General features: G+C 43.6%; 1 protein-coding gene across 1 annotated transcript in view; it reads right to left on the bottom strand.

Annotated features, from left to right (window-relative positions):
- Positions 1-3,784: 3,784 nt before the first annotated feature.
- Positions 3,785-12,255, bottom strand: part of LOC147429977 (uncharacterized) — a 61,741-nt gene continuing 53,270 nt past the window's right edge. The window contains exons 4-7 of the mRNA XM_086496163.1: positions 5,658-5,774; positions 5,421-5,570; positions 5,276-5,334; positions 3,785-4,205 (exon numbers count right to left, since the gene is read on the bottom strand). Coding sequence (XP_086352289.1) covers positions 4,070-4,205; positions 5,276-5,334; positions 5,421-5,570; positions 5,658-5,774 — 462 coding nt within the window. The 3' untranslated portion in view covers positions 3,785-4,069. The remainder of the gene's footprint in view (positions 4,206-5,275; positions 5,335-5,420; positions 5,571-5,657; positions 5,775-12,255) is intronic.

The following is a 12,255-nucleotide window of genomic DNA, read 5'->3' as shown; positions in this document are numbered from 1 at the left end:
ATCATAGAAAGAGACTTAGATCTCTCTGACAAGTCTTGATCTCAAGATGCCATGGAAATGGGATATCAAATCTAACACTTTTCTTTTTCTTTTTTGGCATGCTAAAGGCCTAGTACTAGTACCCAAAGGGTGAAGGTCGTTCAATTCCTTTGCAAGACAAGTGTCCCTAAGGGGCCTCAAAAGTCTTTTGAATAGAAAACTATTCTCCAAAGCTACTTTTTCTGCATGCTTAAAAAAGACTTTAGAGAATAAAATATTGAACAATATATTCATAGAAGTTTGATCTCATGATGTGAGGATGTGTGCTTGAGCTTAGCCTTGAGATGGTTGAAAATCAAGATTAGCCGATAACAGAAGATGATGAAGGAAAAAAAACCCGATAAAGTATACTAGAAAATAGTTCAAACATCTTGCACAAATGAAAATTTCTACAAGTATTTTCAGTTTGCAGGCAGTTATAAGGAGGAAACTCACTGCTTAGCAAAAAGACTTTTCCAAACACTCTGTGAGGTATTGATAAAGTGTCATTTCATTTAAAAATTCCAAAAAAAATCATTTTACTAAATTGTTTTATTATTTTCTATGCTTATTAAATCTATCTTTTGTTTTAAATTTTTAATGTGTTGTTATTTATTTTCCTCTAAATGTTGATGTGCAATGTGTACCTTTTACCTTATTATTTAGTGGGGTGCTTCATCATATATAAATCATTTGTGTGTAGGGGACACCTATTGTAAGAAAATTAAAAAAAAGGCCCGTTAGTGGAGATGACGAGATGATGTCTGAGAAGATGTCTCTCTTTCTCTCTCTCAAAGCAGAGGTAGGAATGCTTCATAAGGCAAAGGCAAATAGAATCTCTCCCCCCCCCCACCATGGCAAGAGGATCTATTGTAGCTTTGTGGATTTCTGCAAAGCTTTTGACACAGTGCCAAGAGCCAGACTTATATGCAGATTACAAGACATGGGTGTGCCTACAGAGCTGATATGGGGGATTTTGGCTCTCTACAAGACAGTGATGGGGCGGCTGCGCACCACTGAGGGAATGTCTAACATGGTCCTCTCCACTATTGGAGTAAAGTAGGGATGCCCCCTATCCCCAACTCTTTTTGGGATGTATGTGGATGAGTTTTCGGACTATGTAGAGCGTCAGGGAGACAGGGGGGCTCAGCTAGCAGGGAAATGGATTCCGTTGTTACTATATGCTGATGATATTGTGCTGATTTCCGACTCTTCACAGGGGATGCAACATCATTTGGATGCTTTGCATGCATTTGCTCATGATAGTAGATTGTCTGTCAACCTGGGGAAAACCAAGGTTATGGTGTTCAACACCACACCACAGTGGGTCAGGAGGTCAGCGCCCATTTTAACGTATGGCTAGGAGAGTGTGGAGTACACAAATGCGTATACTTATCTGGGGGTAGTCTTTGCTAGACAGGTGTTTTCACTAAGAAGAGCATCAGAGACCAGACTGACGAGAGCATATGCAGCTTTGGGAGGAATGGAGAGGATGTGTTCGCAGGTTCAGCTTCAGGAACCGCGAACAAAGCTCTGGCTTTTTGACACTCTAGTGACTCCAGCTATGCTCTATGGAGTTCAGGTATGGGGACCCTCAGTAGAACACCATGGGAGATCTGGCAACACAAATGGATGGAGATGTATGGAGAGGCCTCTGGTCTCTATGATCGCTTGGATGATCCGGGCTAAGGCCTCAGTGCCGCATGAGATTATCTGAGCCGAGCTAGTCCCCCCCCCCCCGGTGGTGGAGGCATTGACCAGATCAGTATCCTTTATGCACGGTCTATGGGATCTCACCAGGGACAGATACGCTTGGCTCGCCCTGGAGTCATCTCGACAACTAGCTCTACAAGGCGATACAACATGTTGGTATGGACAAATGATAGCATGGTTTCAGTCGCATAGTTTCAACATGGATAGATTGCCTTCGTTTCAATACTCCCTGGATGCACCCTCCTTGTCTCTCACACGGACAGAGATCACCAAACTTATACGCCAAGATCTGATTCAGCTAGATACCAGGAGCACATGGATACAACCAACACAGGAGTGGGGCACGAAGATGGCCTTCTATAAAGAGCATCTTCTCCAACTCACGGAGGACGGTTTTGTGACTAGGCCTGCATACATGGATACGCACTTATCTCATGGGATAAGATGCGCATTGGGTAGATACGCACATCCTCACATCAGCTCCAGATCGAGACTGGCCGATTTCGAGGGGTGTCGGCGACAAGGGCCAGGATATGTCACCTATGTAACTTTGAGCCAGAGACAGAGCTACACTACACATGTCATTGCTGACCAACGTACTATGAGATACGCGACCGCTTCCACTGCTTGTTCAGAGAAGGCTTCGGATCTTTTTCTAGAGTCATGAGATACAAGGATCAGAGGTGTCCTGGATTGTTCCTACTAGAGCTGCGGAGACTTAGGGAGAGCTTGCTGAGGACATTAGGGGAAAGACAGTCTCAGAGACGGATCACATATTTCTTTACACCGGCCAGGGGAGAGCCAGAGGAGCAATCAGTATAGCAGATCTCAGAGCCCACCCATACCAGAGGTATGTTGCTTGATCGAGCCACTGAGCTAGGCAAATCCAGACGCCCACGACCTCGGGGAGTCTCTTACCATCGATGAAGGCTGCAACAGAAGATACAAATCACTCTAGCTCGACATGCAAGACGCCCAACTAGAGTACTGACCATGGAGGAGGAAATTCGACAACGATCGATGAGGGATTTCATCTATACCCACCAACCCCTCCCCCTGTATCTCACCTCAATCCCGAATCAGCTTCAGATTTATTTCCTTCCTCAATGTTCTAGTGTTTAGTTCTTAGTTAGTTTAGTTCTTTTAGTTTCGTACTCAGACATGATATCAAATTCGCGAGTTGTAACTTTTTGGTCTCATAGGTCATTTTGGCCGTTTGAAGACGTTAATATAACATTTCATTTCATTCCATTTCTCTCATTGTAGAGCAGAGGTAAGGACACTTCATAAGGCATAAGCGAATACAATCTCTTCTTCTTGCTCTTCTTTTTCTTTTTCATCTATCTCTCTCTCTCTCTCTCATCGTAAAGCAGAGGTAGGGACGTTTCATAAGGCATAGTTCATGGTTTACATTGTGGGGAAGCAAGCTCTTATGTGATAAAAAATTGAGAGCACTCATGTAGAGTGTTAAGTACGAAAAGAAATTGTGCAATACAAAGCAATAATGTTGAACCATAAAATATGTTAAGTATTGAACCAAATTTATGTTTTAAAATATATGTCTATGCATCCTTGTGACTTGGTATGTGTCTGTAATACACATTTGAACACTAGTATGCTAGTATTGGTGGATGACCAATATGGTAAGAATTAAATTTAACATCTTGATGGATAAATTTGAGGAATTGATGCAAGCGTTCTGTACGAGAGAACGATGTACATGTGAGTAGTGACATGCTGATGTATAGACACGTGCAAATGGCATGAAGAGTGGATGTGAAGATACATACATAGGAAAGAACCATGATATGCAAAAGACTAGCTAGCTCCATCAGGTACCAAATTGGGGGTATAGTATGGCATGCATAGGTGAGTAGAGAATGAAGAGTCCCCGTAGCAGGCAGAGAGAGAGAGAGAGAGAGAGAGAGAGAGACTTCAAACTCGGTGCTCAAAATTAGTGAAGTGTCAGTTCTTGCTTTATGAAGGCTTGACATTCTGCCCATGCTTTAGATGAACCAACCAGTGCACTGCTGAAGAGAAACGATGCTCTTGATCAACCAATCAGTGTACCTTTGTCCATGTTAATTGATTGGATGGCTTACTTTGCATCAAAACTTGTGTCACAGAAGTGCCAATAAAGCTGCACATTGAATAAATCAAAATTGCCACCGCTCTCGTATATGTTACAAAGGAGATATATAACAGATTATCAAAAGATTAAGCAATGACTCAAATGCTGAACTCTTGCTGGTCAGCAAGCTTTGGCATATGCCCAATGGGTATATTATCAACAATGCCCGTCTTCTTCTTGCTGCTTGCGCTGCTGAAAATTATCTTCCTAATCGAGATAGAATAGAGTTACAATTTTTCTTAGGGTTTTGGCCTCTCTGCATGTTTCCAGTAACAAGTTACTGTCATGGAAGGCAAAGCATATCACTTGCTGAACATGTGTCAAAATATCCCAGTTGCATATCCTGCAAACAAAACAGGAAAACGATTAACATATCACTTGATCAACATGTGGTACAAAATGAGAAGAGGAGGCCTGTTTATATAGTTTTTGGCAGAAGCTGTCCCCTTGCTCAAGCCCAGGGCCTAGTTAAGCACCCCCCCCCCCCCCCCCCCCACCAAAAAAAAGGCCCTCATAAATGCATGTCATTGAAAAAGTTCATGTTTGGAAGCTTCCATATCAAAGGAAACCGGCTTACTCCCATCCTTAGTGCTTTCATCGTTAAATCTACCTTCATAAGGTCCCAAAAGTTTGAACATCAATCTAGCAATTATAAGATGGATGCTCCATAATATCAAACTTGTATTCTAGAGAATAGAAAATAGAGAGAAAAACAGCACAACTGACTCCCATGAGGATACCGATTGATTGCTTGAATAGAAAGTCACCCTGATTTTATATGTTAACCAAAAGAAATCTTGCCAACCACGGATCTTTTTTTGTGTTTGTCTACATCTACGTTCTTATTTTCCAACACAACAAATCAAAATAGAAAGCTGACTTTTCTACCAGCAAGGCCTTATTGCAAGTGACAGCCTTTGAGATGAGAGACTTCATCCTGACTTGAGGTCTTTCAAGCTCAACTTTGTGATATAGTTGTGGCTTCATTAGTTAGAGGCATAAAAAGAGATGATTTCTTGTGCATGCCTTTCCAAAAATTAAACTACTTGATACCAGGCATAACTGCTGTGTTAGACTATTACCTTCACTGAACCTCATTCCTATATACCTTATCACAGGCAGTCCTCTTATCACCTTGTCCAGAAAAGTCTTCCTGAAGCTATTATACGTATGTAATTCTTCACATGCTTTCATGTACACTTGCCAACACAATAATGGTTTCATCTTTCTCAATAGTTAACAAAATCATAACACGGAGTATAAGTATGAGTTGATGCTAAACTAATCCAACACAAGAAGAGCACCATGAATATATTGCAAAAGCATATACAAACAACAATTTGACTCACCCTACCAACTTCCAACAAGATTTCTAAAGACTACTGAAGCATCGACTCAAAATGAAAAAAATACCTGCTGGCTTCGATAAGGGGTAGATGGTCATTATGGGGCATCTCTATGACATTTTTAACCTAAACAGAAGAAGACGATATCAGTATAGCTGACATTGAAGACATGCAGTCGAAGCTTGAAGGCGAGAAATAAACACCGTTATTACTTTTGATAACAATTCCTGACTTTCAGGAGGTTGCTTTTTCAGAGACTGTGGCAAGATCACTGTCAGAAGATCGGGCCTCTCAGCTCTTAATGCTCCCCTAATAACAGCAGCATTTGTGCCAGAGGCTCCAGACGTAAAAACGTGATTTTTCTATGCAGGCAAACAAAAAATGAAGAAAAATTAGCATATATGGCCACAAGAACCCAGGAAAATTCAGCTTATATTTCCAATCTGTACCGTAATGACCATGGCATAACTAAGAACTTCAATAAGTTGCTGATGCGTAAAGCCCATATTCCTTGTCCCAAAAAACCCAATGGCTGTTGGACCCTGCTGTTGAATTGCAAGAAGCTCCTGGTGCACAAGCCAAAAAACTCTAATTAAAAGAAGTTTTGGAACCTAACACTGAATGTTTTAGCAAATGTAGCGCAATGGAAGCAACATATTGATGAGAACCTGTTAATCAAAAGAAGCCCTGCACAAACATGCTGTGAGTAGGTCTCTATATTCTCAGATAACCTTTTGAAATATCTAAAAAAGGGTCATAGTGTACAATATGAAAAGCCAATGAAATTGGAAAGTCAAAAGACTTGCTACTCTTTCTATATAAAGGATAATTTTCCCTAGCATTTGTCCCAAAAAAAAATCCCACACCATAATAACCTTCCATTTTTTAAGGATGTTGAAGGGTGAATTGCAAAAACTCCTGTGCAGCCTTATAAATTCATGAAAGACTTCAGGGTTTATCCAAGACCTCATATATGTCAAAAGCTACACTCCACAAATTTCACTCTTGAGCATGCAGATCTGATTTATGACAGATTCATAGAGAGCTCAAAAGCATGGACTGGTGGGTGACTAGGTCACGTGCACAGGCTTAAAGTATCACTCTTCATCACAAGGTTGTAGAGCGAGAGAGAGAGAGAGAGAGTGACTGGAGAGAAACCAGTGAGGGAAGTTGCCTGTCTGTGCGTGGTTGTGCGAATGAGGCAGTCTCATTAGTATGATGACCTGGATGAGGATGATGCAGGCCTGTCAGGAGGGGCTACTGCTCCAGAGAGAGTTTGATGAGGAGGGCAATGTCTTGACAAATGGAGAGATGCCCTCCTCAGATGCATCTTCTTCATCATCTGACGAGGAGATATGAGTATCTCATGCTTTAGTAGCTATGTGAGTCAAGAGTCAAGACTTGAATTATGAATGTATCGTGTTCGAATTTTGCCATTTTGATGAGACTATGACTTATGTCTTATGTCATATGACATATAGGTCTGTTTCACTTTCACGATTGGTTCTACTGTTCATTGTTTTCCATAGTTTCGTTTGCTAGAGTTCAGGCATCTCTCTGGATCCGTCCACTTGGTCCCAGTTTCTCCCAGGGACAGGTGTTAGGGAGTGAGGGCTGTTTCGTGGCTGTGCCTGGCCAGTGTGAAGTAGGTTTTTCATGTCGGGTTGTGTTTAGCCATGTTTAGCTCAGGTTTTGGCTTTGTTCCATGGCCAAATAGGCTCCTGGAGGCCTGATATATTTTATCCTAGTCTCCCCTATTTTTCCCCCAGGCATCTGGTGCCCTCTTCCCATGTCCCTCCGATTTTCCCCCTATTTACTGGGTTGTGGAGCATGGAGGCTGGGTCAAGTAGATGGAGGTAGGCCCTGTCACCAACGTGTGACTACTATCTATCCTTTTTGTTGATTTCTTTCTTATTATTTATTCATTTTCACTTTTTGGAAACACCCCTCTCGAAATCTAACTGCCCTGCATTGCATAGCTAGTGTGTAACTGTTCAGAAGGAGTCCAGGCCCGAGGGCAAGAGAGCGCACTAAGGTTGGACAAGGACTATGGTTAGCCAAAGTGGGGTCATTGACTAGCCAAAGTGGAATCCTTTGCTACAGAGGCTACATTTCAGTTATGGGTGTGGTTGCAATGTACAAAGGCGGTCAGATGACCTAGAAAGATACAATGGCAGCATCTCCTAAAATTTAGGGAACTCCTATTTTGGGACCTGAAAATGTGTTTGCGTCATTATCTCCGGAATGACAAGGGGAACATTTTATTACTCTGCCGCGAAGCCAATTGGGCAACCGGTCGGGAGATTTTTAGGCGGCAACCCCGAAACGGGAAATGGCCTGTAAATGTGCCAAGTGGCACATTTCTGTGCACTTTCCTCATGCATGAAGAAGTGGTGCTGATTTTAGAGAAGAGAGGCTCATTTTGCAGTTTCTGTCACAGGTTGAGAGCTATGGAGTGTTTCCTTTCCCTCTTATGTATAGTGTGGTGCTAGGAGTGATGCCCTGCATGCTACTCACTGCTCTCTCTCTCCCCTATGGCAGTATGTTATGCCCCTCTAGTGGGCTTTTCAATTGACCAATGTACAGTTGTGTGGGTTCATGCGCGATTGCCAAGGCAAGAGCTTCTTGCACAGGTACTGGATTAGCTAGCGGCTAATCCCCCGCAGGTACAGGTGATTCGGAGAGGTTTCACGAGTGAAATCTCGTCCGATTCAAAGGGCAAGTAGCCCTACAGGTGCAGGAGCTCAAGGACTTGCAACGGATGCGACCAACACGCAAAACGGAGCCCGAAACAGTGAATTACAGCCTGATGTGTATTTGTGCAGGTTTAGGGTTTTGGCCCTAAACGGACCCTAATACCCCCAGGAGGTTCGGGGACGCTAGGGGACCGTTGTACAAGTGATCTGGCGCATTTTCGGGGCAGAAAATAGAGAATTCAGCGTGCTGCAGATTCTCGCCAGGTTTTGCAAAGTGTCCGTATGCGTCGAGAAAGTCATCCAATGCATGGGAATACTGACTGTGAAGGGTCCTAGTACAGTTATGCCGCCGAAATCGGGCCAGAACAGTTGAGATTCAGCCAAGGTTGTGCGGGGCAGCTTGTAGGGAACCACAACTTTTATTCCCTCTATCAAAGAATAAAGAAATACCGAAAGGGGCGCTTAATTTAGGGGCCAATCTGGTGTCGGTCTTCTCATACAGGTGCAGTCTAGCAGCCTGTATCCCTTTCCCCTTTGTTGTGTCCTGAAAGTACAGGTAAAGTGGGCGGCAAATTGTTGTTTAAGTCTAAGGTCTACCGCCCTTTTTGGATTAAACAGGCCGGTTCCATGGTTCCATCGCCGGGATTAAATCACTTTTTCCCATAGAAGTGAGCCTTGGTCAGTTTGGGCTTGAGGACACAAGGGATCATAGACCAGACACAGGAAATTGCAATTATGGCTGACAGACCATATGATGTGACTGAAGAGGTTTCCTCTTCGCAGGGTCAACAGACACATGAAGTGGGTGAGTCTTCAAGACCACCACAGTCGGATGATGATATATTCAGGACCCAGTTGGCTATTGTTGTGGCTATGTTCACACAAGTAATGTAGAACCCGAGGTTTTTAGCCTTTCTGCAACCTCCTCTTCCGTCTCAGCAAGTTGGATCACTAGATCATATCCAAAAGCCTGTTAAGGCTCAAGCACAGGTGATTCATACTGCAGAATCAATGGAAACACCTGTACACTTGACGGAGACCATGCAGTCTCCAAAACTTGTGCCTAGGGTACAAGAACAGGTGGCTGAAATGCCAGTCTTTCAAGCTGTACCAGTTCAGCCAGCCACCTTTCAGCAGCCTATAGTTGGTTCTAATGGGCAGGGAAGCAACCTACAAGCTATGCAACAAGTCTTCCCACCACCTTCAGTACACCCTGGCTATTTTGGAGGTTGATCGGTATTCCAGAGCATGGCTGGTCATGCACCTGGAAATCAGATTTACACGCCAAGAACAGTGTTCGGGGGTGCTCAAACGATGATCCCTAACCCCATGTATGGTGTCATGGGCATGCAACCAACGTTTCAAAGCATTCAGGGCCAATTTGGGATGCCACAGGCAAACTTTGGTATGGCTGGAATTACAAATCAACAGCCAAATATGGCATATCCAGGTCAACTTAATAGCGGCCAAGGAACACAGATGAACCCTAATAGTGTTCCCATGTTTCAGTCACTTCCATATGACAACTTAACGCCGCTGGAGAGGCCAACTCCGTACAAAGAAGGTGGCAAAGGTATGACATTCACGACCTTTACAGGGTTTGATGACAGGAAGAAGGCTCTCTCATTCCTCCAGCAGTTTGACAAGGCCTATGTAGGGAAGAACTTTACACAGGCTTCAAAGGTCCGCAAGGCAGCCACTTTCTTGACAGGGAATGCGGGACAATGGTGGACAACTTTATTGCTTCAAGGACAAGCTCCGTCACATGGATTTACTTTAAGCAAATTCTTGCAGCAGCATGGTTATCTGATGACTTTGAAGCAGATGTCATGACAGAATGGCACCAGCTTAATGCTGCCACTTGCAAGAATCTGGATGACTACAATTGGAAGTTTTGGAAAGCTCTACTTCCAGTAACTTCCTATAGGTTTGTGCCATTGACAGAACAGATTGAAAAATACTGTTGTGGCCTACCCAAAGGATTGAGAAAGTACTGCACGAAGACCAAAGTCACTACTTTGACGTAGCTCATCGAGGTAGCAAACACTGGCAATGGTTTGCGCAAGGGAGAAGATTGTGAATTTAATACTGGCGTCAAGGAAGGATTAGCCAAGAAAAATTCAGCGAAGAAGTACGTTCCCAATGAGGTTCCTAAAGGGACTCAGGAGCCAACCAACGCAGGGAAAGGCAAAGCTACGGCTGAATCAGCAAAGGAACCAACAAAGAAATGGAAAAGACGTTTTCCTCGCAAGTCGGAAGAGCAAAAGAAGGTCCTGAGGTCAGAGAACAAATGCTTTATCTGTGAGCAGCCTGGCCACATTGCTTACAATTGTCCTCAAAAGAAAAGCCAGTTGATTCTGAAGACAAGGAGGACAGGAAAGGAAAGAGGCCTATGGCTGGTCTAGTGCCAGATATGGTGGGCGACAAGCCAAATTCTCATGCAAGTGAGCTTTGCAGAGCATGGGGAAAGGTCAGGGATCAAACAGTGCTTATCTTCTTTGATCCAAGTGCCAAAGCCAACTTCATTTCCCCAGAATTGGCTTCAAAGTTGGGAATCAGACCTGAAGAGATGGGGTATACAGCAGAGGCAGGTTTGGCATGTCCTGGCCATACAGAGGCTGTGACACCTATCATCGAAAAGTTGCGCCTACATATCCAGTCCTATGTAGATGCTGAAGAATTTTACATCATGCCACTGGACGGATGTGATGTGTTGCTAGGTATTCCTTGGTTGTTTCATGTACACGGAATCATGGATGCCTACAACAAAAAGATCACTGTACAGAGCAGGGAAAAGACTCACATTCTGGATGTAAAGCTTAAAGGGGAGTCTATTCCCATTGTATCAGCTTCTGCTATTGCTTCTGTAATGAAAAAGCATCTTTCTGCGTACTTGGTTTTTGCACGTGAAGTGTCAGATTGTGATGAATCAAATTTATCTGTGTTAGATAAAGAAAGGTCAATGTTTGTACAACAGTATAGTGATTGTTTTTCCGATTCATTACCGTCTCAATTACCGCTAGAGAGACCCGAGGACCATGCGATAGATTTGGTGCCAGGCAGTAGCCCACCAAATAAGCCTCCGTAAGCCCTAGCGATTGGGAAATCGGGTCTTCAATGAAAGGATAGATAGTAGCCTCAGATTTCAGGCTCAGAAAATTACGCGCGCTAGTGCAAGCACAGGAATGAGATGGGGTCCTTAGAATAATAACCCTAAGACTTGATTATTTTACGGCCTTAGGATAAGTTAGTTAAAAGTATTCTTAAATGATTTTGCACTGGACCAAATGGCCGGACAAATGCGAGCAGGTAATGACCAGAGCATTGCTGGTACGGCAATGCACTAGGGAGCATATAAAGTTTTCATTTGTTGCATCTATGTGTGCAGTTGTGCACTTAATTGCACATTTCATTAACTAGCATAGGATTTTTAAAGTCAAAAGTTGAATGGTTTTTAAATTTTAAAGTAAGTGTGCCACTTGGCACACTTTCCCATGCAATCTCTCTCTCTCTCTCTCTCTCTCTCTCTCTCTCTCACTCCCTCTCTTCATGCTAGCGCCTCCTCTTCTGGGAGGCTATAAGAGAGCATCCCCTCCCCCTCTTGCCAGGTTGGCAGTGTACTACCCCCCCCCAAGTTGACCATCCTCTACGCAGTGAAGCTCTCCATTGAAGCTTGAGAGCAGCACCTTGTGGTGTATGTGGAGCCTCTGAGCACCCATCACCTAGAACAAGGCCTCTCATGATTGCTTGCAGCTTTGGGAGAAGTTTCATCGCGTAAAGTAGTAGAAAACTCTCTTTCTCCCTTGTCTAGCTGCTGCAAATTCCCTGTTTTCAGCCCCTAATCACTTGTATTAGGGTGAATTTCAGCAAAGTCTTAATAGAATCTCATTCCCCACTACCTACTCTACATATACACCAAGTTTGGAGCATTTCCATCGCGAAAAGGACCTCCATTTTGGCATTGGAACGCGCTCAGATAAAAAGAACCGCCTCCGAAGCAGAAGCAAAGCCAAATCAGCCCAAGAAAGGGAGATATCTCTCTCCTGCTAAGTTGCGAACCTACATTAGTGAAGGAAGATGCTTCAAGTGCGGACAAGTTGGTCATATGAAGGGTGATTGTCCTACCAAACCTCCGCAACCACCCTCTTCCAATGTAGTCCCATATGTACAGGGAAATACAACCAAGGATGGATGGAAAAGAAAGAGCTCTTCTCAAAGCATGGGGTAGTATCAACAACCAACGGGCTCTTATTTTGTTTGACCCTGGTAGTACAGACAACTTCATCTCTACCAAGCTAGCTGACGACCTGAACTTGCAGCCCAATCGTTTTGGAGTTTCTATTCAAGCACA

This window comes from Adiantum capillus-veneris, chromosome 22 (assembly GCF_014529385.1).
Source record: "Adiantum capillus-veneris isolate H3 chromosome 22, ASM1452938v2, whole genome shotgun sequence".
NCBI lineage: Eukaryota > Viridiplantae > Streptophyta > Polypodiopsida > Polypodiales > Pteridaceae > Adiantum > Adiantum capillus-veneris.
Note: the sequence above shows the minus strand (reverse complement) of the source record. Positions and strands in the feature narration are given on the sequence as shown.